This window comes from Xenopus laevis, chromosome 9_10L (assembly GCF_017654675.1).
Source record: "Xenopus laevis strain J_2021 chromosome 9_10L, Xenopus_laevis_v10.1, whole genome shotgun sequence".
Taxonomy (NCBI): domain Eukaryota; kingdom Metazoa; phylum Chordata; class Amphibia; order Anura; family Pipidae; genus Xenopus; species Xenopus laevis.
The window spans coordinates 17,057,462-17,081,173 of NC_054387.1; the positions used below are offsets into that span (position 1 = coordinate 17,057,462).

General features: G+C 42.5%; 1 protein-coding gene across 1 annotated transcript in view; it reads left to right on the top strand.

Annotated features, from left to right (window-relative positions):
* The first annotated feature begins 1,200 nt into the window (after positions 1–1,200).
* Positions 1,201–23,712, top strand: part of col9a3.L (collagen, type IX, alpha 3 L homeolog) — a 32,851-nt gene continuing 10,339 nt past the window's right edge. The window contains 19 exon segments of the mRNA NM_001093204.1: positions 1,201–1,342; positions 4,087–4,155; positions 10,020–10,055; positions 10,550–10,621; positions 10,902–10,955; positions 11,166–11,201; positions 11,455–11,478; positions 12,106–12,159; positions 12,472–12,525; positions 13,900–13,941; positions 14,575–14,631; positions 16,596–16,649; positions 16,867–16,920; positions 17,733–17,786; positions 21,062–21,115; positions 21,388–21,441; positions 22,079–22,132; positions 22,864–22,917; positions 23,517–23,570. Coding sequence (NP_001086673.1) covers positions 1,280–1,342; positions 4,087–4,155; positions 10,020–10,055; positions 10,550–10,621; positions 10,902–10,955; positions 11,166–11,201; positions 11,455–11,478; positions 12,106–12,159; positions 12,472–12,525; positions 13,900–13,941; positions 14,575–14,631; positions 16,596–16,649; positions 16,867–16,920; positions 17,733–17,786; positions 21,062–21,115; positions 21,388–21,441; positions 22,079–22,132; positions 22,864–22,917; positions 23,517–23,570 — 993 coding nt within the window. The 5' untranslated portion in view covers positions 1,201–1,279.

Here is a 23,712-nt window from a genome sequence, read left to right on the forward strand (position 1 = left end):
CCCCCATTAGGACCCATTTAGGCATCTATAACACTGGGGATTTGCCTGCCAATATTATCAAGGGTGGCTAATTTACCATACCCCTACAACTGCAAAATGTATGTCCCCTAAGATCTTACAGCGTATAGAGGGCTTGATTTACAGTTTATGCCCCCCTCCCCCAGAGTGAACTGTTGTGCAACACCCCCCCACTTACAGTTAAAAATACTCCAAAAAGATATTCTACCCAAAAGCTGTTCTTGTTATCATAAAAATATGATTTTAAGCAACTTCCCAATATACATTCTTTCCTAATTGCTGTTGAAAGCGGTGTTTGATTGACTCCTACAGTTCCCTTCTCTGCTTTCCCTGACTACTCACACCATTGCAACTTGGTATCTCCTCCAGTTCCCATAATGCCTTGCAGGGAATGGCAAAGGACAGACAGTGACAGTCAGACACAATGACAGCTACACATAACTATAAACCCGGTGAAAATCGGAAAAGTTGTTTAGAATTATACTTTCTTTCATTAGGCAAGAAATACATTGTCGGCTGCATTTCCCCTTGAAGAATAGCTTGTGTATCTGTTGCAGATGGTCACTGTTATGTAAGATGTGGGAGACAAGAGAAATACATCAAGCAGACCGGGCACGATACAGAACATTTCAGTAACCTTACAAAATCTGTGCTTTTTCCAGGGCCATTTTCCTGTCAGAGGGGGTGCTGGGAGTTTTATTGCAATAACAGTGGGGGGACTGTGGGTTGGCAGTTTACAGGGTTAGTAATGGATCCCTGCCCCAAAGAGCTTGCAATCTAAATATGGTGGCCCCTGTGCTTGCTACAGCTGTGCTCTAATTTGATCCTTCCATCAGATCCAGACTGATCCAGTCCGGCTTTGCCAGGGTCCCATTTAGCATAAAGTGGAATAAAGTATATGGGTTCCGGACTGGATTGTTACCTCCCCAGTGACCTGGGCTCCACTGGCGCCTGTATATGTGGGTCAGTACTATATCCTAATCCCAGCTGTGTGTGCTCCCTGCATTCCAGTGCCTCCAGCTGTCAATCATTAGTGTAAATGAGTGGCTCATTCATAGGTGGGCTAAAGCCACCCCCTCCCTCTGTGCTCCCCTTCTCTCCTCCTCCTCTGCTCTGAAGCCCCTGAGCTCTCGGAGTCCCTGGACCTGCAGACTGAGCTGTATCTCCATCAGGCATCCTCCACTCAGGGGCTCCACACTCACACAGAAGGGACATTGGGTCAGCTCAGTAAGCCGGCCGGAGGACACGGTGCTGAGGGACCATGGCCCGAATCCCAACACTTGGCCTACTCTTACTATTACACCTGGTGACATCCCAAGGGCAGGTAAGCCTCTAACCCTCTCTCTGCTCCTATAGCCTGACTGCCCCAGCCCTGGGGGCAAGCTCCTGCATAAGGGTAAGGCTGGATAGAGACCCATAAGATTCAACCACTTGCTCCAGACATTTCAAGTTAAATTGGACGAAGGGAAGTAGTTTCCTGACTCCAATATGGCAACTGGACTGGTCCTATATTAAATATTTACATTAAGAGTTTGTGTACTTCTCCACTGTCTCAGTTTTTATCCCCCATCCCCTTATAACAATTATAACTGAGCATTATTCCTTTATACAGATGGGTAATCTGGTTCCATCTCAGTATGTTATTCTGTTAATAGAATTTGACCCTATATATCGGGGGGACACATACCACTCACCCCCAACATTCCTGCAAAGAACCCAGCACAGCCATGCTAACTGGTACTGTTTGTCCCACCCAGGTGTCAGTGTAACAGTTGGCTGTGAGAACAACAGGACAGCCCAGATATGACAGTGGAGCAAGACAGAGGAATGGGGTTTCTGGGCAATAATTTGCCCCTATCTATATTTCCTACAGTGCAGTAGAGTTACACAAACTGATCTGATTGGTGGATATTACAAGTAATAACCCCAACAATACTCTCCTTTATTCACTCAGTGGCACATTCCTACTGATTAGACCAAAATGAGGAGAAAAACAGCGATTTCCAAGGAATTTCTACAAGTGGAAAGTAGAGGGATTCATTTTAAGGCCACTAGGGCATTTGGAGGGACACTAGGGGCATTATGGGGATGTAAAATAGTTTTAAATGTATCTCTATGACAAATGTACATGTTTGGGCTTCTTTAATGATCCCCTTTAATTAGACGCAGGATCTGTTTATATGAAGGGGATGTACAGAACATACAAGCAGCAAGATTTCTATAAAAATACTGTATATGTCCATGTTGGTGCGATACTTTAAGCTCCTTTATATTCCTGTATTAGCACCTGACATTTATAGCGTTTTAGACTATTAGAAATATTACAATGAAGAAATTGGAGTTTAAAATGAGTAAATTTTGGGTCAGAATTATTGTAGAATATTTCCTGGGTTTCAATGCAGAACAAGCTGCGGTTTTTCGAAATGCCCCAACTTCATTCCCCAAATATCCCTCAGCCTTTAGCACATGATTTATGTAAGGCTGTACTGTAAGGCTACTCATTAGTAGGACACTATTCTCTGTGTTTTCTAGCACCTCTTCACCCCCCCCTCTACCTTTGCGCCCCCCCCCAAGTAAGGAATGTCGTCGATAGGCCAGTCTGGACTCACACAAAGAGCCTCTTGTCTTGCACTTTTGGGCTGATCACTCACTGCCTTTGTAACCCAAGCTCATGTGGGAGAACCTTGCACTTTATTTACATTGAATGTATAATAAACTCAGCTCCAGCTTTGCCTTATGTGTGTCCGTGAGGCTCTGTGCCTGTGCTGAGCAGCGCTGCTCTCTGTGCCTGTGCTTTGCTGTTGCTGGACTCCTGTTGCTTGGCTGGAAGTTGAAGGTTAGGCGGTGAAGGGTTCTGCTTTAGACACATTGCATGGCATGTCTGGGTGTGAAATATATGTGGAGCCCCATTATTTACTGTGTTTATGGCATCCCTGAACTCTTAATAACTGTCACCTTTCCCTGACAGACAGAATATTCTTTCCTACCAGTGGCATTATAGGTTCTATTTCTTTTGACAAAATAGTTGTGGTGTCCCACAGAGCTTGCAGTCTACTCATCCACTGGGACGAGCAGGGGGCTGCTATACACAGCACCAAGTTATCAAGGAAATCTGTTACATTGGAGCCTAAACTACAAACCTGCCCTTTAGTACTTTGTAATCATTTTAGGTGATGGGTTTTGCTTCAAGCACTGTCTGTATTCCCTGCTACTCCTTGTCCCTTACACCTGCCACTAATAATACCCTCCTGCTATACTCTGAACCCTATCCCTTCCACTGATTGTACCCTTCTTCTACACCCTGTCCCTATCCTTGCCACTAATTGTACTCTTCTGTTATTTCTTGCCTCCCACCACTCTTTGTACCCTCCTGCTACACCCTGTCGCCCACCCCTGCCACTGATTATACCCTCCTCCTATACCCTGCTCCATTCCTGCCACTAATAGTACTCTCCTGTTATTTCATGTCTCCTGCCACTCTTTGTACCGTTCTGTCATGCCCCTGCCCCCACCCCTGCCACTGATTGTACCCTCCTGCTACCCTGTCAACCATCATGTCTGTACTCTCCTCCTACTTCATGCCTCCACCCCTTACACTGTGTGTATGCTTGTGCAACCCCATACCCCCTACTTCTGCCACAGAGTGTACCCTCCTGCTACTCCCTACTTTCCACCCCTGAATCTGTCTGTACTTTCCTCCTACTCCTTGGCCCCACCCCTACCACGACTCTGCCCTCCTACCACTCCTTGTGCCACCCTTCCACTGTCTATACCCTCCTGCTACTCCCTGTCACTCACCCCTGTCTCATCTGTAGTGATCAGCCATTCACTTGCAACTTCTTCCTTAACATACTCCCCCCCCACCCTCACTACCTGTCCCACCTGCCCTTTCTGTAGCCTCCTCCTTTTCCAAGCTCCACCCCCTGTACTATTGCCCCCCTATTGCTGCTTGTTCAATCTTGCCCGGTGCCAGCTCTAGTGTTGCTCCGTATAGCTGCCTGTGCCCTCCTGCTGTGTGCAAGCTGTAATTTTACCCCTTTATGACATTTTTCGTTTGTCCCTTTGCAGAGAGCTGGCCCCCGAGGACCCCCAGGTCCACCAGGACCCCCAGGAACACCTGGAAAGGATGGAATAGATGTAAGTGATAGAAATATATTGGTGTGGGGCCTTTTTGTGTGGTGGGTAGGAAGTGGCACTGTTTGGTATCTGGTTTGACAAGTGGCTAAATAAAGCTACTGGACATATTTATCTGTATGTAATTGGCCCCTGAGCTGAGGAATGGGCTAAAGGATTCTTGAGATCTGCAGAAAGTTGAGTGTTTCCTATAAAGTATAAAGGGTCCTGTGTGTAAGAGACCCCCCCCCCTCCATGCACACGCAAGCACAGCGAGTCAGCCCCTTTTCAAAACACACACAGCCTACCCCATACATACACACTGCCTGATCTCCCGTATACACACCTTTATCTGAACAGGGGACAGGGGCCTATGTGACTAGTGCAGGGCACATATCCCTTTATATCAGGGGTCCCCAACTTTTTTACCCATGAGCCACATTCAAATGAAAAAGAGTTGGGGAGCAACACAAGCAAGCAAAAAGTTCCTTGGAGGGGTATCAAAAAATGTCTGTTTTTGGCTATTTGGTAGCCCTATGTGGACTGAGAAAAATTGCCAGCACACAGTTTGCCTTTAAGAATAATTATTACAAAAAATTAGGTGTTAGTACCACACTTTGGCCAAAATGTGGAAGCTCATGTGCCAGATCAAGTCCCCTCAATTAAAGTAAGTTCTACACTGCCTATTAGCATTCTGTAGTGCATTTAAAATCAAGTCCCCCAGCAAACAGTTAGTGTGACGGAGTAGTAAGACCCAATGTTTATGTGTTTTTTTTTCCAGTTATTACCATTAACTCAGGAGCTCTAGTGAGCAAATAGGGAGCTTTTAACCCCCTGCTAATTAACATACACTTGTAAGTAATTCCTTGTTGTAAAAGCTGGGGGGACTTGATTTTAAATGCTCATGTTAAATGTGGGGCTTTGACGTGGCACGTGAGCACATATTTTGGCCAAAGTTTGGCCGTATTTTTTGTAATAATTTTTATTATTTTAGTATTTTTATTAAGGCAAACTATGTGCTGGCAGATTTTCTCCTTTTTTTGTGTACAAATAATGTTTTTTTATATTGCTTATAGCAGCTAGTCAACTCTAGAGTACGGGTTAGACCAAGCGCTGGCGAGTTTTTTCTGTGTTCCCTATGTGGACGGGCAGCCTATAGGAGTCTCTATTTGGCAGTGCACCTGATTTTTTTATACAACCAAAACTTGCCTCTAGCCTGGAATTCAAAAATAAGCACCTGCTTTGAGGCCACTGGGAGCAACATTCAAGGGGCTGGTGAGCAACTTGTTGCATGCAAGCCACTCGCTGGGGTTCACTGCTCTAAATGAATGTGAGACAGGGTCCTGTGTTGCTAGTGCAGGGCACATATCCATTTATACTGGATAAATGTTGGACAGGTACCTATGCATACCTCTCAACTGTCCCGTTTTCAGCGGGACAGTCCTGCTTTTGACAGCTCAACCGGCAGACCCATGTTTGTACTGGAAAGTCCCGATTTTCTCTGCACTGAACAGCTAAAAAAAGAAACAATGTTTCTAACTTAATTGGCTTTTGGCAGAGAGCCCAGAACAGCCATGAGGCTCAGATAAGATTCTTTTGTAACAATTTTGAGATAAGCAAATAAGAAATTGTAACAATTTAGATAACAGATCCCTTGGGAGAAGTTACGACTCACAGCTTAAAGGGCAATTCACCTTCATTAGCAAAACTGTAATAACTGGAAAAAAAACACATAAATATGTTCAAACTTTCATAACCTGCCAAATTTTGTAAAATCAGCATGGTCATTAGAGGACGTGGCCACAAAAATGGCCGTGGTCAAAAAATTTGCCGCAAAACGCGCCCAAATTTTTGTCCCGCTTTTTATTTCCAAAATGTTGGGAGGTATGCCTATGAAGCTTGTGTGGTTAGTGCAGGGAATATATCCCTTTATATAAATGCTAGAAAGGGGCTTGTGTGGCTAGTGCAGGGCACATATCCCTTTATGTAAATCAGGGGTCCCCAACCTTTTTCACCAGTGAGCAACATTCAGATGTAAAAAGAGTTGGGGAGCAACATAAGCATGACAATTGTTCCTGGATGGTGATAAATAAGAGCTGTGATTGACTTTTGGTAGCCCCTATGTTGACTGGCAGCCTAGAGGAGGCTCTGTTTGGTAAGACACCTAGTTTTTATGTAACCAAAACTTGCCTCTAAGCCAGGAATTCAAAAATAAACACCTGCTCTGAGGCCACTGGGAGCAACATCCAAGGGGCTGGGGAGCAACATGTTGCTCACGAGCTACTGGTTGGGGATCACTGATGTAAATGTAGGACAGGTACCTGTGAAACTAGTACCTGCATAGATCCAATACATTCAGAAGATGCAGTTCATACAGTTCACTCAGTGGATACAGTACCTGCAGTAGATTCAGTACATACATTAAATACAGTATCTACAGTAGATTAAGTACACTCAGTATTCCAGATGCAGAACATAGAATAGATACAGTACACAAAGGAAATGCAGCGCATACTGTAGATACTGTACATACAGTGAATAAGGAGCCCATGGTACTCATTTTATACAGTATGTCCAGTAAAACAGTTCATGCAATTCATTCAGTAGATAAAGTACATACAACATATACAGTAGACACAGGACATGCAGTTCACACAGTAGATAACATTCATGCAATTCATACATATAGTACATACATTATATACAGAACATGCAGTTCACTCAGAAGATGCAGTACCTGCAGTAGATATAGTACTTACATTAGATACAGTAACTGTAGTAGGTACAGTATATACAGCTGATTCAGTACACTCACTAGAAGAGTCAACAAAGCTGCCCACCACCTCCTTTCCTGCGCTGAAAAGGGTTTGGGAGCCGCATCCGTAGTGCAGATATCGCAATTGCGCTCTCATGCACTAGAAAAGCCGAATTTCAAGTTTAAAACTGGAAATTCGTCTTTTAAAGTTACAGGAGCAGCTTTTTTGTATAGTATATACAGTAATACAGTGCATGTTGTACACTCAGTAAATACAGTACATACATTATATTCAGTAGATACAGGGCATGCAGTTCACACAGTACATACAGTGGTTATAGTATGTATAATAAATACAGTACACTCTGTAAATGCAGATAGTACATGCATTTCACTAGATAGACTAGTAGATACAGCGCATATATTATATAAAGTACATGCAGGGCATGCATTTCACACTGTAGGTACAGTACATATAGTAGATATAGTTCATGGAGTTAACACAGTACATTACATACAATAGATACAGTATCTATAATAAATACAGTACATGCAGTTCACTCAGTAGATACAGTAACTACAGTAGATACAGTAGATACAGTATATGCAGTAAATGCACTATCCATAGTAAATACAGAACACTCAGTAGATGCAGTACATGCCATTTATACAGTAGATACAATATACACTACAGATACAATAACTGGAGTAGATACAGTATCTATAGCAAATACAACACACTGTAGATTCAGTACACGCAGTATACATAGTAGATTAGATTAGAGTATACAGTAATTAGATTGCACGCAGTATGCACAGTAGCTACAGTGCACACTAGATACAGTGTATATACTGTATCTAAAGTAAATACGGGATATTCAGTAGATACAGTACATGCAGTATACACAGTAGATAAAATGCACACAGTAGATATAGCACATGCAGTAGATACCATAAATCCAATGGCATTTTAAATAGGGATGCACCGAATACAGGATTTGGTTCGGGATTCAGCCCGGATTCGGCCTTTTTCAGCAGGATTCGGATTCGGCCGAATCCTTCTGCCAGGCCAAACTTAATCCGAATCCTAATATGCAAATGAAAATTGGGGGCGGGAAAAGAAATTACGTGACTTTTTGTCAGAAAACAAGGAAGTAAAAAATGTTTTCCCATTCCCACCCCTAATTTGCATATGCAAATTAGGGTTTGGATTCGGTTTGGTATCCGGCCAAATCTTTCGCAAAGGATTCGGGGGTTTGGCCGAATCCAAAATAGTGGATTCGGTGCATCTCTCATTTTAAAACAGAAATGAAACTGAATGCTTTTGGGTTTTTTTAAACACAGAGGGGGTCATTTATCAACAAATTTGCCCATGGGCAGTAACCACATGGCAACCAATCAAATTGTTGCATTCATTGTTTTACCTGCAGCTGGCTGAAATAAGCCAATCACTGATTGATTGCTGTGGGTTACTGCCCATATTTGCTCAATGTTGATAAACTAGCCCCACAGACTCTTTTATCTATTCAAGGGTTGGTTCACCTTTAATGTCCCTGACCCCGTCTAAGAAATAAATGCTCTGTTAAAGGAACAGTAACACCAAAAAATGAAAGTGCTTTAAAGTAATGAAAATATCATGTAGTGTTGCCCTGCACTGGTAAAACTGATCTGTTTGCTTCAGAAACACTACTATGGTTCATATAAACAAGCTGCTGTGGAGCAATGGTGGAATAAAAAGCTAAATTATTTAAAAAAACCATAAATAATAAAAAAAAATTAAAACAATTGCAATTGGCTCAGAATATCACTTTCTTCATCATACTAAATGTTAACTCAAAGGGGAACAATCCCTTTAAAATAAGTGCCTTATTCATACATGGATATTATACCGGATCAGCAGGCCGACATACACATACTGAAAATCATACAAAACGTTACTTTGTTTTAATAATTTTATCAGTGTGTGCGTGGATGCTTTACAGCTAAGACTGACAATAAGGATACTGTGGCAAATGCCATTGAGACTGCTGTAAGATTCTATAGACCAGGATGTATTCTGAATCTCAGTCTGAGCATGATGCTGACCCCCAGGAGAGAAAGCAACACTTCTTTTTAATGGGGTGACTCTGCCTTTTAATGTGTGAGTTTGACCAAACTCTGTTGTGTGACGCTATCTTTTAGTGAGTGAGTTTCCCTTCCAGCAAATGTGACTTCCTCTCATTGAGTCACTGAGACTGACTTCCACTCAGTAAGACTTCCATTGAGTGAGACCTCCTTCCAGTGAATGAGTGAGATCTATTTCCAGTGAATGGGTGAGACCTCCTTCAAGTGAATGAGTGAAATCTCCTTCCAGTGAGTGAATTAGATCACCTTCTAGGTTTGGGAGTGAGAACTCATTTCAGTGGAGCTAATGAGACCTCCTTCCAGAATTGGAATTTTACATATTTCCAGTGAGTGAGACCTCCTTCCAGTAAATGAATGAGATCTCCTTCCAGAGAGTGAATTTTACATATTTCCAGTGAGCGAGAACTACTTTTAGTGAATAAGTGAAACTGAATGGCAATTAGACCTCCTTCCAGGGAATGACTAACACTGCACCCAAGTGAGTAAGGGAGACCTTCAAGAGAGTGAGTAAGAGCTCTTTTGGTGAATTACCAATAGCTTCTTGTAGTGAGTGAATGAGATCTGCTTTAAAGGGGAAGAATGAGACCTCCTTCCTGTCAGTAACTGAGACCTCCTTCTGGGAATGAGACTTTCTTCCAAGTAATGAGCAAGACCTGCATTCAGAGAGTGCAGTCAGACCACATTCCGTGAGACCTTTTTACAGTGATTGAGTGAGACCTCCTTCAAGACTAAATAAGAGTTCCTCATAGGGAATTAGTGAGGCCTCCTTCCAGTTAGTAAGTAAAACCTTTCCGGTTAGTGAGACGTCCATTTAGTAAGTGAGTCAAATTACCTTCCAGTGACTGAAACAGACTTCCTTCAAGGGAAGAGTATGAGACTTCCAATTATTGATTGAGAATGCCTTCACGTGAGTGAGTGAGATTTCTTTCAAGTAAGTGAGTTACAACTCCCTCACTCTAGGTACCAGCCTGAGACTCACAGATACTTTTTTTTATTGTTTCTCCTGCAGGGTGAGCAAGGACCAGCTGGATTACCTGGCCCTCTGGTAAGAAGCTACGCAAATACTCAAAGAGGATGTTATGACTATGCTTTGCTTTGCAGTCAGAGTGGTAATGGGGCATTTATTGTAGCATTCATGATATAAAAAATTAATTAGCAGGTTTAGAGGGTTCTGTTTACAGGAGCTTGCAATCTAAAGGTTAGGAGAACAGGTGATACATTGGAAAGAATTGCTGGTGTACACTATGGAATGATGGATGACTTTGGAGAAGCCAGGGTGGGGCAGATAGACCTCATAATAAAGTGGGACTTCAGAGAGCTTTGAAAGATTTGCAGGGGAGGAAAAGGAGGTGTTTACGTGGAAGATAAAAGTGGACAAGTTGACAGTCTTTCTATACAGATGTCCCTCAAGGGGGAAGTTGGATGGTTCCACAGGAATGATAAGTCTCATTATGTTGTTGGGACTTCAGGGTCACTAATAAAGGTAGCACTTCATGGGGCACTACACTATTTCATATATTATATTTCTTCCTATTACAGGGTCCCAAAGGAACCCCTGGAAAACCTGGAGAAGCAGGAAAGGCAGGCTTGGCGGGACTTCCAGGAATTGATGTAAGTGAGCTGGTTGGACTCTGGATCCCTACAAGCTGGGAAGAAAGGAGAGCAAAGGGGATTTTTTAACTTATTTTTCAGCCTCAGAAGAAGCATATTAAAGAAGATGTCTGAAGGTTTTCTAAGGATGTTGAATGTTATTGTTTAAATATATTGAGGGTCCCCTGCCTTACTACATTTTTCTGGACCCTTTTAATAAATCGGATCTCCCCAATACCCAGTGCTCAGGGGTTAGACTCCTGTGATATTGCTCAGTCTTACCTTTTTCTCTCTCCTCTAGGGACTGACCGGACCAGATGGTAAAGCTGGGCCAGACGGACCACCAGGAGAACGGGTGGGTTAGCGAAAGTCGTGATACATGCTGCAGCTTACAATAATTTCATTCCACTAAGTTCCATGTTATAAATACATCTTAAATTGGGTTATCCCCCAAAAGTCTCTCCCCACAGTCCCACCACTGTATCCAACCATAGTGGCAACTCACTTGGATTCATAGATAGATAAGGAATAGTCCACTTTATCTCATCTATACTATTTTTTCCAGGGAGATGTTGGACCCTCAGGACCAGACGGAGCCCCAGTAAGTATAATGACGCCAGTAATTCTTTGTACATGCTCGTGTGTACCTCTATCTGTTATATAAGGGGTATTAGTCTCTGGTTGCTGCTGCCAATTTTATATAACGGAGATGTGGCTAAAATGGCACCTCCTGCAGGCAGAGGCAAATTGGGCAAGATTAATCTCAGTTGGCAGGAAATAAACCTCAGATCTGTGTCTATAACCTGCTGTAGGATTCTATTTCCTAACATATTTATGTTCATTTTAATCTCTAGGGACGAGGACCACAGGGACCCCCTGTAAGTACCAGGGATATTCTCTTCTGTTTTTCTACTGACAAGGCCTGAAGCATCTCACCAGTGAGAGCCGGGAGTCACCGTACAGCTGAAGGATCCATTGGACTTTGTGCCTAAATTGACAGCATTGTACTAAGAGCTTGTTGCAATAATAATCATTGTTATAAAGTTACCAATAGTAACAGGCAGTTTGGTTCTCTGGTCACTTGCAGTTATGACCACAAATATCTGACTGGTTTCCAGACCGAGGTAGGGTTGCCACCTTTTCTGGAAAAAAATACCGGCCTTCCTATATATATATATCTTTTTTCCCTATTAATAACAATGGGATCAGCCATCATTTTTACTGGCCATGCCGGTAAAATACCAGCCAGGTGGTAACCCTAGACTGAGGCCAACCTAAACCATGTGACTACAGATTCAATGTATAAATCAATTTGTGTAAGAGAAATGGCTTCCCCCAGTCAGGTGGAAACTAGTAAAGTATATTCCTGTTCCGGGAACTTTGTATGACGTAGGGAACAGGGATTTTGTATTAAGATTTTGGGTCCTTTTGCCCCCTTTGAGTTAGAATCAAACACTCACTGTAATCCCTCATTTTATTTGATATTAAATTTCTTCCCCCATTAGGGTCTTGCTGGACAAAGCGGATTACCGGGTGGTATTGGACCACAAGGACCAGCGGTAAGTGTTCCTTCTGCCCCATTTAGCTATGATATCCTAATATTGGTTTGAAACACTGTTGGGAAAACCCAAGCTGAGACAAAAAAGGATAGCCAATGGCCCCCATGCAATAATTTTTTTTAACTCTCACCAAAAATGACCAGAACATCATAAGTAAAAGTCGTATTTAGAGCAGCAGTGGCAGATCCACCCCTGAGGAACAATATGGATGAATATAAGCAGGAAATCAACAGGCAAAAAATGAGAGGGGGTAGTGACAATAAATTTGCTGGCCAGTGCATTGTGGATCATATAGTACATTCTGTTTTATAGGGACCTTCCGGCCAACCCGGACTTCCTGGGCCTCCAGGCCCCCCAGGACCCCCAGTGAGTATTCTCTGGACTGGCGCTGTCATTTTACTTGAGCAACCGAGTAGTTTAGTGATAAGATACTCTCATGTAAAACACACTTATTTACTCCAAAAATGTCTTAGTCACACATATGTATGTAAATATATTTCACTGACTGACATGTACCAACAAAATATCCTTCACAGAAACACCAACTGTACAGCATCCCCTCACCCACACCTACCAACCCTTATATGAATCACTGACTGACACACCAACCTTATATCATTTACTCACTGACATACTGACCTTATATAATTCAATCACTAACACACCAACCTGCTGTCTCCATCTTGCTCTATAGTCCCCATCTGTTCATACTATCTCCATTTTGTCTTACTCTCTCTGTATTGTCCTATTATTTCCATAGTTTCCTATTGTCTTCATCTATCCCCGCTGTCTCCATCTTGTCCTATTGTCTCAATATTGTCCCACTACACCAACTTGCTCTAATTTCACATCTACCCCTTCTTTCTCCATTTTGCCTTAATGTCACCATCTTGTCTCACACACTCCATCTTGTCCTACTGTTACTATATTGGACCACTGTCTCAATCTTTCCTACTGTCTCTGTCTTGCCCTACTTTCACCATTTTTTCCTGTTCAGCTTGCCCTGCACTGATATCTCCATCTTGCCTTACTCTCTTGTTTTTCCCCTACATTTCCTACTTTTTCCATCTTGTCCTACTGTCTTCTTCTTGCCTTTTGCCCTGCTGTCTCAATTCTGTCCTACTGTCTCAATTCTGTCCTACTGTCTCCATCTTGTTCTTCTGTTTCCTTCTGTTGTCTTGTTTTCTCCATTGTTTCATGTTATTACCAACTTGACCTACAGTCACCATTCAACCCTACTGTCTCCATTTTGCCTTACTCTTTCCATTTAGCAAAATTGTTTTCATCTTGTCTTACTTTAGCTGTCTTGCCCTACTCTCAACTTTTCATCTTTCTTTCTCTATATTGCCCTTCGGTTTCCATTTTGCCCTACTTCTACTTTCCCCATCTTGCCTTAATCTCTTCATCTTGTCCTACTGTATTGATCTTGTCCAACTCTTACATCATTTACTCACTGACACACCAACCCTCACATAATTCACTCACTGACACCAACCTTTTATCATCCACTCACTGACACACCAACTTTATATCATTCGCTCACTGACACACCAACTTTATATCATTCGCTCACTGACACACCAACTGTGTATCATTCAGTCACTGAAACACACCACACCTTATTTAATTCACTTCACCATATACTGGCCTTACAGCAAACACTCTCTGGCATTAAAGAACATAATTATGCCAACAACATATACCATTTATTTTTTCATCTTCTTCATTGTCTTCTCACAGGGCCTCCCAGGAGTTGCTCCTGATGGCAATGGAGACCTGCAGGTAAATATCCCCTCACATTACACAATGGCTCCTATTCTGTGTAATGTGACTTTATGTTTCTGGGACAGACCTGCCAGTAAGGGAATATACACCCTATATGTCAGTACAGAGATACCAGGGGCATGAACCCCAATACTAACAAGCTGGTTGGCTAAGAGTGATGCCGTCTGTCTAGTACTGATGGCCAATTACAGAGGCCCAAAGCACTAGTAATGAATTCTCTTTCTCTCTTCTCACCTCACCCACTGAAGTTCAGCTCATTCCCCTTGTAGAGGATTCACCACTGGCATCATCAATGCTCATGGCATTAATCAATCCACTGCGGGTGAAATAATGAAAGTAATTAAATTTGGTTGCGACAGGGCTCTGTACTAGAGTCAATGTACCTAGAGGTAATAACCTCCCCTCCCCAGAGCCTTACTGAATTTCCATTTTTCAATTATTACAAAATAATATATGGGAGGGGCTGCTGTACCAGGGTACATTTATGCATGTAAGTATGAGCCATAGAGTTCAGTGAAAGCCCTTTAGATTATCATGAGACATGGGGAATGGCTGTGTGTGTACCTTTGGCATATGTCTATGAGAACCTGAGATTATTGTCCCTTTAACCACAAATCTTGTCTTCCTCAGTGCCCTGCTGTTTGTCCCCCTGGGCCTGCCGGACCTCCTGGGATGCCAGGATTCAAGGTGAGAATTTGGGGGTTATAGTGTATGTGATGTCTGTGCAGTCACCTCAGGGCGAGAATCTGTGGCTTCTGTACACACACATAGGCTAATCCATTTATACTCCATGAAAAGCTGCCTTTAATTGTGGAGGGACCAGTGCAACACAAGTGTTGTACAGGCCAAATTATGTATGTCATATACAAATAAGGATTGTCCAAGATTTTGCACATCTGCTCTTTGTGAGTGCAAGGAGTAATCATTTATTAATAAAGCAACCCAGATTATTATTATTATCATCATGTATATATTAAACACCAATTTCTTCAGCAGCTCTAAACAGAGTGTTACTGTCTCCATCTTTTGACCCTGCTGTCTTCTTCTTGCCCTACTGGCCTCTGTCTTTCCCTACTTTCTCCATTTTGTCCTACAGTTTTGATTTGGTCCTTCTGTCTTTGCCTTTGCCTTCTCACACAATTTGGTCCTGTTGTCTCAATTCTGCCCTACTGTCTCTCTCTTGCCCTTCTCTTCACCTTGTCCTGCTGTCTCAATCTTGTCCTATTGTCTCAATATTGTCCTGCTATCACCAACTTGCTATACTTTCTATTCCTGCTTTCTCCATTTTGCCTTTATGTCACCATCTTGGCCTACACTCTCCATCATGTCATACTGTTGTTTTTCGGCCTACTGTATTGCCATACTTTTTCCATCTTGTCCTATTGCCATTTTGTCCTGTTGTCTACATCTTGTTCTACTCTCTCCATCTTGTTCTACTTTTTACATCTTGCCCTACTGTCTTTGTCTTGCCCTATTTTGTCCTACTGTCTCCAACTTGCCCCACTATTTCCATTTTGTACTGTTATCACCAACTTGCCCTACAGTCATCTATCCCTACTTTCTCCATTTTGACCTACTTATTCCATCTTGTCTTACTGTACTCTCACTATTTTCTCCTGCTCTCTCCATCTTTCCATTTTGCACTACTTTCTCCACCATACCTTATTCTCTCTATCTTGTCCTATTGTCTCCATATTGTTCTACTCTTTCAATCTTGCCTTACTGTCTCCATTCTTAGCCAATCTTGTCCTACTGCCTCTGGCTTGTCCTACTGTTTCCATCTTGTCCTGCTATCATCAACTTTACCTGTTGTCATCATCTTGTCCTACACTATTTATGTTGTCCTACTCTTTCCATCTTGCCCTACTCTGTCCATCTTGTTCTACTGTTTCCATCTTGTCCTGCTTTTTCCTTTTTGCTCTAATATCTCTTTTCGTCTGTCTCCATGTTGTCATAATGTCTCCATATTGTTCTGCTGTTTCCATCTTGTCCTGCTGTCTCCATCTTATTCTACTGTCACTATCTTGCTCTACTGTCTTCATCTTGCTGTACTCTTTCCATCTTGTCCTATGGTTTCTATTGTGTCCTACTTTTTCTATTTTGCGCCACTGTCCTTCTTTTGCCCTACTCTCTCCACTGTGTCCTAATGTTTCTATCTTATCCTACGGTCTCTTTCTTGTCCTGATGTCTGCGCCTTTCCATACAACATATGTTATAACATACTCCATTTGAAGTAAGCTGCTGGCACAGATGATGCCCTGATCTGCACTAAAATGCTTGGGATTAGTGTGCCATCCAATTACTCTGGGCTGTGACATAATAAACCTATCCCGTTTACTTTCTTGTAGTTACCATCCACCCGTCCCTCTTTGTGTAGCCCCGCCTCCTGTATTTTGGTTGCCATCACAATTAACACATATGCCCTGCAGATTTTGTTCCTTGATATGCATCCTGCATTATTCCTGCATTGATGCATCCTGCATTATTCTACCCCACATTAATCCCCTCTCAGTCTCCTTTGCTCTTTATATAAATAATCTCTTGGATCCCCTTATATAACCTGTATTTCTTTATACGTTGCTGGGATCTGTTGGATAATAATAGTAATAAATACTGCTACACGATCACTTACATGATCACTTTTTTTTCAGGGCCATACCGGGCACAAAGGGGAAAGGGGAGAGCTTGGAAAGAATGGACAAAAGGTAAGGCTTAAATTTCCTTAATATGATCTTCACACATAACTAAAAATTGGTGATTGCATTGTAGCTCATCAGAGGCACAGGTTAGTTATTTTACTGTGTTCTCATCCTTCTGATTTACTACCTTATCTGAACCCAGACTGGGATAAGTTAAAGTTGGAGTGAAAGGCCCATATTCACCTAAAATATTCTTCTCTAACGTGTACATTTTTATTTCCAGGGAGACTCTGGTCCCCCAGGGCCCTCTGGAATCCCTGGCAGCGTGGGCTTACAGGTAAATATTCCAAAATCAGTTATCAGTGGCTCAGAGGATAAACATCTACAGTCAATCATAAAATAGAGAACTTGGCACATTATATTTTAAATTCAGAGCCAATCACAGAACACTAAGCACTGTGCCAAACATTCCCATGTGAGGCAGTAACTGTTATCCTAATTTGTAAAGGAATATCATGTTTACCAATGATATACAGAGATTATTCATTGTTCCCTGTCCCAGTGGAGCTTACAGTCTAAGGCCCCTATTACACACTATATTATCAGGAGCCAATGAACCTACCTATATGTATTTGGATTGTGGGAAGAAACTGGAGTATCCATTGGAAACCCATACAGACACAAGAAGAACATATAGAATACATGCAGATACTGCCAAGGCTGGAATTGAACTTAGGACCCCAGTGATAACTATACTGGTCATCATATAGGAGATATGGCAGCCATTCAGTGGCGTAGAGTAGATATTTCTGGGCCCCACAGCAAATTAATTTTCAGGCCCCCAAAATATCTAGAGGTTGACCTGTTTTACCAATATTGGTTGACCTCTTTTACCAATATTTATTGAAACTGTATGTGAATTTGGGCCTCATGGGGCACCTATACCGCCGCAGGGTCTGCTTCCTCTGTAGTTGCACCCCTGCATTAATTCTACAAAGAGCACTGAACAAAATATTGCCAATCCCAATACACAAATCTAAATGGCACTATTGGATGCCCGGTTATTGGCTGCAACCAAATGCCCATCAGGACCCCTCAAGTCTTTCCTGCCCTCTCCTTATCTAATTCACTTCCTTCTTCTCTTTCCAGGGCCCAAGAGGTCTGAGAGGAGTACCTGGGCCCCAGGGAGCTGCAGGAGACAGGGTGAGTAACCTTTTCTTTCTCTGTATGCGAATTTAGCAGAAACACGCACTCACATTTACATTCAAATACACACTTTAATGCGCACACTTATCCACCAGCAAACAATTAGACACATTAACACCATGGGCAGTAAACATAGTAGGTTAAAATTTCTTTTGGAGGGACAGGGGCAATAGAATAGGAGGAGGGGCATGTCTGTTTGTTAAGAAGGATCTATATGCATATATTGAAGCCTTATGGGTGGAGCTTTTCACAGATTGTAAATCAGGGGTACCCAAAAGGTAGATCGGGATCTACCAGTAGACCTTTAGTTGGTGATCAGTAGATCTCAAGACACTGTCAACAAACAGCTTGTCTAAATCACCCTCCTGTTTCATGCTTTTCATTCAGATATTTTAACAATGTTTTTATGGATGTAGATCATAATGGGACACGATCACTAAAAGTAGACCTCGCATTAGTAAAGTATGGGCACTCCTGTTGTAAAGAGTTGTAAATGAATTGCAGGGGCATAATTTAGAGCCCCTAATGTAAGTAAAGAGGAAGAGACTCGGCTCCTGTTGCAAATATTGACTGGCAGTACTGCCAAGGACAGTAAATGGAACAATTTCATGTAATAGGTTATTGAGGAGCCAACCAGACAAAATGCTATACTGGATCTAAAGATCTCTAATGACCAAGAACGTATGTGATCTCATTTAAGCCTGGTGCAAAAAAACAAATATACACTGGGGCAAAAAAAACCCTGAATTTCAGAAACGCAAGTTTTAGCTTTATGGGCAGAACGTCAGAGCATAGCTCAGGGCGTTATGTTTTCTGCTATAAATAAATATACATGACGGTAATAGTTTTCGTTTGGAATTATAATAGTTACCGTTCTCAATTTAATCCAATAAAATGCAGAAGTGTTAAGGACCAACCTATCCTATGTGGCTTAATTCAGAAGTAAAGAAGTTAATAGGGAAGAAGAAGGCATTTAAAAAGTACAAGTCTGACGGGACAGAAGCTGCATTCAATGAATATAAAGACTGTAACAAATGTTGTAAAGCAGCAATCTGGAAGGCAAAGGTGGGTTGTGGCAGAGGTGACTACAACCGCTAAAAAGTTCAGTAAAAAGATGCGGGTTGAAAGTGTGGCTCCATTAAATAATGGTAATAATATGGTTGTAAGAGATAAAAAAGACAGATGTTGTTTTCTTCAGTGTATACAACAGATAGGGGCATAGATGGCTCATCTCAATCTAATCAGTGGCTGACTCAGGATAGGGTTCATAAAGCTTTACTAAAAATTAATGTGAACAAGGCACCAGGGCCAAATGGAATACACCCGTGGGTACTTAGAGAGCTTAGTTCAGTTTTAGCTAGGACCAGTGGCGTACCTAGATATTACTGGGCCCCACAGCAAATTATTTTTCAGGCCCCCAAAATGTTTAGAGGTTGACTTGTTTCTCCAATATTTATTGAAATTGTATATGAATTAGGGCCTCATGGGGCTCCTATACCTCCTGGGCCCCCCTGCAGCCGCAGGGTCTGCTTCCTCTTTAGTTACGCCCCTGGCTAGGACTTTATTTCTGATTTTCTCAGATTCGCTTTCATCTGGTATGGTACCTATGGATTGAAGGAAAGCTGATATAATTCCTATATTTAAAAAGGGATTACAATCTCAGCCTGGCAATTATAGGCCAGTAAGTTTGACATCCAAAGTGGCCAAATTATCTGAAGGCTTGTTACGGGATCTTATTTTGAATTATGTTCTGGAGAATGGCATTATGGGTAGAATCAGCATTGCTTCATGAAGGATAGGTCATGTCAGACAAATTTGATTGCTTTTTATGATGAGGTAAGTAAGATGCTGGGGAGCAGTAGATGTGATCAGGTAAATGTGATCAGGTACCTCTTCTGACGCCTTCTCCTAGTTCGGACCATTGCCTAGGGTGCCCGGCCGACTAGATGTGATCTATGTATTTTTGGCAAACTGTTTGATACTGTGCCTCACAAACGACTGCTTTCTAAACTAAGGTCTGTTGGGCTTAGTAAAGTTGTTTGCACATGGATAGGAAACTGGCTACAGGATCAGGTACAGATGGTGGTTGTTAATGGGACATTCTCTACTTGGAGTAAGGTTCTTAGTGGGGTAGTGGGGTATGATTTTTTAATGGGTCCACATTTCTTTAAAAGATAATAACAATAATAATAATAAAATCAGCATTTGAGATGACAGTACACTATGCAGCCCAATTAATTCCATCCAGGATACTTGCAGCAGGATATTGACAAAGTGGCAGATGAGATTCAATGCTGATAAATGTAAAGTCATGCACCTGGGATATAAAAATATCCACTTATACCCTTAATGGGACTGCACTAGGCAACTACATTATGGAAAAGGGCTTAGAGTCCTTCTAGATGATAAACTTGGCTGTAGCAAGCAATGGCATCAGCTGTAAGGGCAAATAAGGTCTTGAGCTGTATTATAGATTTGTGGGAGGAGCGCTGGTAAGGCCCCATCTAAAATATGCTGTACTGTTTTGGTCTCCAGTGCTCAAAAGGATATTATTAAATCAGAGAGGGCTCAAAGAAGGGCAACTAAGCTGGTAAAGGCTATTGAACATCTCTGTTATGAAGAAAGACTGGCAAGTTGGGGTTGTTTATGCTGGCGAAGAGCCGCTTAAGGGGTGATATGATAACTATGTATAAATACTGTATATAAGGGGATCATATAATAATCTCTCTAATACTTTATATACCAGTAGGTCCTTTAAGCAGACATGAGGGTGCCCATTCCAATTAGAAGAAAGGAGGTTCTATCTGAATATTCGGAAGGGTTTTTTTTACATTGAGAGCTGTGAAGATGTGGAATTCTCTCCCTGTATCAGTTGTACAGGCTGATATATTAGATAGTTTTAAGAAGGGGTTGGATGGCTTTTTAGCAAGTGTGGGAATACAAGGTAATGGACGATAGCTCATAGTACAAGTTGATCCAGGGACTGGTGCCATCTTGGAGTCAGGAAGGACAAACTAGATAAGCTAAATAGGGTCTTTTTTGCTCTGGATTAACTAGCAGGTAGGCAGGGTTTATATAGACAGAAAATGTTGAACTTCATGGACGTGTGTCTTTTTTCAACCTAACTTACTATGTTACTATGTATGCACACACACAAACTTCATTACACACTAATGCACAAGCTCACACTCACAAAGTTGAAAGTAACGTATATGTTTGCATTTCCTGTGAGTTTGCACCAGTGGATTTATTTGCTTGTTTTCGGATTACAGGGCCCCACTGGAGTCCGTGGCCCTCCAGGACCTCCTGGACCCCCTGGTAAAGCTGTAAGTATTGTGTGGATAATCTCTTTCTGGGGGGGGGGAGGTTTACAAACAGAGGTTGCAGAAGACCTGGCAGATAATATAAAGTGTGCAATTGTGAGTTTGCAAACTGCAAGGTGGTTTGTGGCAGATATAGCCTCTCCCACTACGCACACACTGCTCTGTTCTGACTTCTGCACAGAAACAGAAATGAACACAGATACTGCTTTTGTTTATCAGTATTGAAGGGAGAACCAATGCTTTGCAGCAATATGTGACCCTTCTGTATCTTTAAGGGGGATCAAGGAGAAAAAGGACACCCAGGATACAGAGGGCCCAAAGGAGACTCGGTAAGTAACAGAATTCACTGGCCCAGCACCCAAGGCTAAAATGCAAGTGCTAAAAATGCTAAGATGGGACCTACTGCTCTGGACTGTCCAGCTATACTTAATAGGCCAGTTCTCCGAGAAGGAAGAATGATACATGCTGTGGATGTATGTCTGCAGTGTCGGACTGGGACACCAGGGGCCCACCATAAAACCTTAGACCAGGGGCCCACTCTCAGTACTAATATTCTTCCTCTCCTCAATCAACCTCTATTCTCCTAGTTAGTTTGTTTTCTTGACATACTATAATCTATTATTCCATCTATTTAGCCTCTTTGTTCTCATATAATAAGGAATGGCCATAAGTTTAGCAGCATGAGGGCCCACTGACACTTTGGCCCACCGGGAGTTTTCCTGGTTCCCGGTGGGCCAGTCCGACACTGTATGTGTGCCTGCACATACTATAAAGCTCATTTATATAGTTTTGCACTCAATGATCTGAATTCTTACTTAGGGTAGTCACCCACAGAGGGCTCTATAGCCCCGGCACTGAGCCGACTTAGATTGGGACGTAGATCGGCCAATACTGACATCTGCTAAACTAACCTGTTCTTTATACTGGCAGACTTTTACTTACCACTGTCATGTGTTTCTATTTCAGGGCAAAGCTGGTCCTAAAGGAATGCCTGGCGGGCCTGGCCCCATTGGGGAACCGGTAAGTGACCACTGATCTTTCTGGGTTTATTCACAAAACCACAAGTATTACTTGCCACACAGGCTGACTCTCTGGATTATCAAATCCAAATAGTGATATAAACTGCCCCTATAGAGTAAGAGCCACTGAAATAATTAATATATCTTACATTAAGGTCAGGGCATGATGGGAGCACAAGGGAGGGGATACACTTCCTTTCTGTCAGTAACATACAGAGCAGGGCATGATGGGAGCACAAGGGAGGGAAAACACTTCCTTTCTATCAGTAACACACAGGGTAGAGCATGATGGGAGCATAAGGGAGAGGATACACTTCCTTTCTATCAGTAACACACAGCGCAAGGCATGATGGGAGCACAAGGGAGGGAATACACTTCCTTTCTGTCAGTAACACACCTGGCAGAGCATGATGGGAGCACAAGGGAGGGGATACACTTCCTTTCTGTCAGTAACATACAGAGCAGGGCATGATGGGATCACAAGGGAGGGAATACACTTCCTTTCTATCAGTAACACACAGGGTAGAGCATGATGGGAGCATAAGGGAGAGGATACACTTCCTTTCTATCAGTAACACACAGAGCAAGGCATGATGGGAGCACAAGGGAGGGAATACACTTCCTTTCTGTCAGTAACACACATGGCAGAGCATGATGGGACAGACAGCAGGAAATAAGCCCTTCCCTACTGTCTCTAGTATTGGCTTATGGTGTTCCCTTTATTTGATGCAGGGCATGCCGGGTCAGGATGGACGAGATGGAATCCCAGGACTGGATGGTGAGAAGGTTTGTACTGCTGGGAATGGGGTCTGGGTGGGCAGTATAAGGCAGTTGTTATCAGCTGACTACATTTTCAGATTTGTCTTATAAGAATTCCTTCAGGCCCCTAGATAAAGCCACAGGGCCAGGTTTAGGCTGACTGCCAGTGCTGTGATTTATAACAGGACTGGTAAATATTATGGTAAGTACCCAGGGGGCATTACTTCAGTGCAGTCAGTGTATATGGCTGCTTCACTGATCCATAATTCCCAGCATCCACAGCTAGCCTGGTGTGTGGTAGAGATTGACCTAGTCTTCTTACAGTCCTTTAGTGTTCTGTGATACCTGCTGGGGGTATATCCTTGCACTGCTCCCTGCACATGGGCCCCACCTACTCATTATGTGTGTAGCATCAGAGAAAAGAGGGATGGGTCCAGCATGAGGTCTCAGGGAATCACATTTGTAAGTCAAAAAGCAAGAATATTGGGGTGAGGCATAATGTTGACATGAAAGTGATGAATATGGGGCATGTGCAGCCTCTGTGCAGCCTCTGTGCCCCAATGGGGCAGGTACAATGGAGACCTGAGTGTCTGTGCCTTGTAATGACTCTTCTCTCTTCCCATCAGGGTGATCGAGGCAGAGTTGGAGTTCCAGGAGAAAAAGGACCCAATGGCCTCCCTGTAAGTATTGGATGTACCAGAGGGTAACAGCCAGGGGAAGTATGGGGCATTCTGGGTCACTAGAGGGCACCCTCACCTCTAGAACACATATATTAGTGTTACAATGGGCTACAATGGGATAATTCTACTAGCATTTGTTATA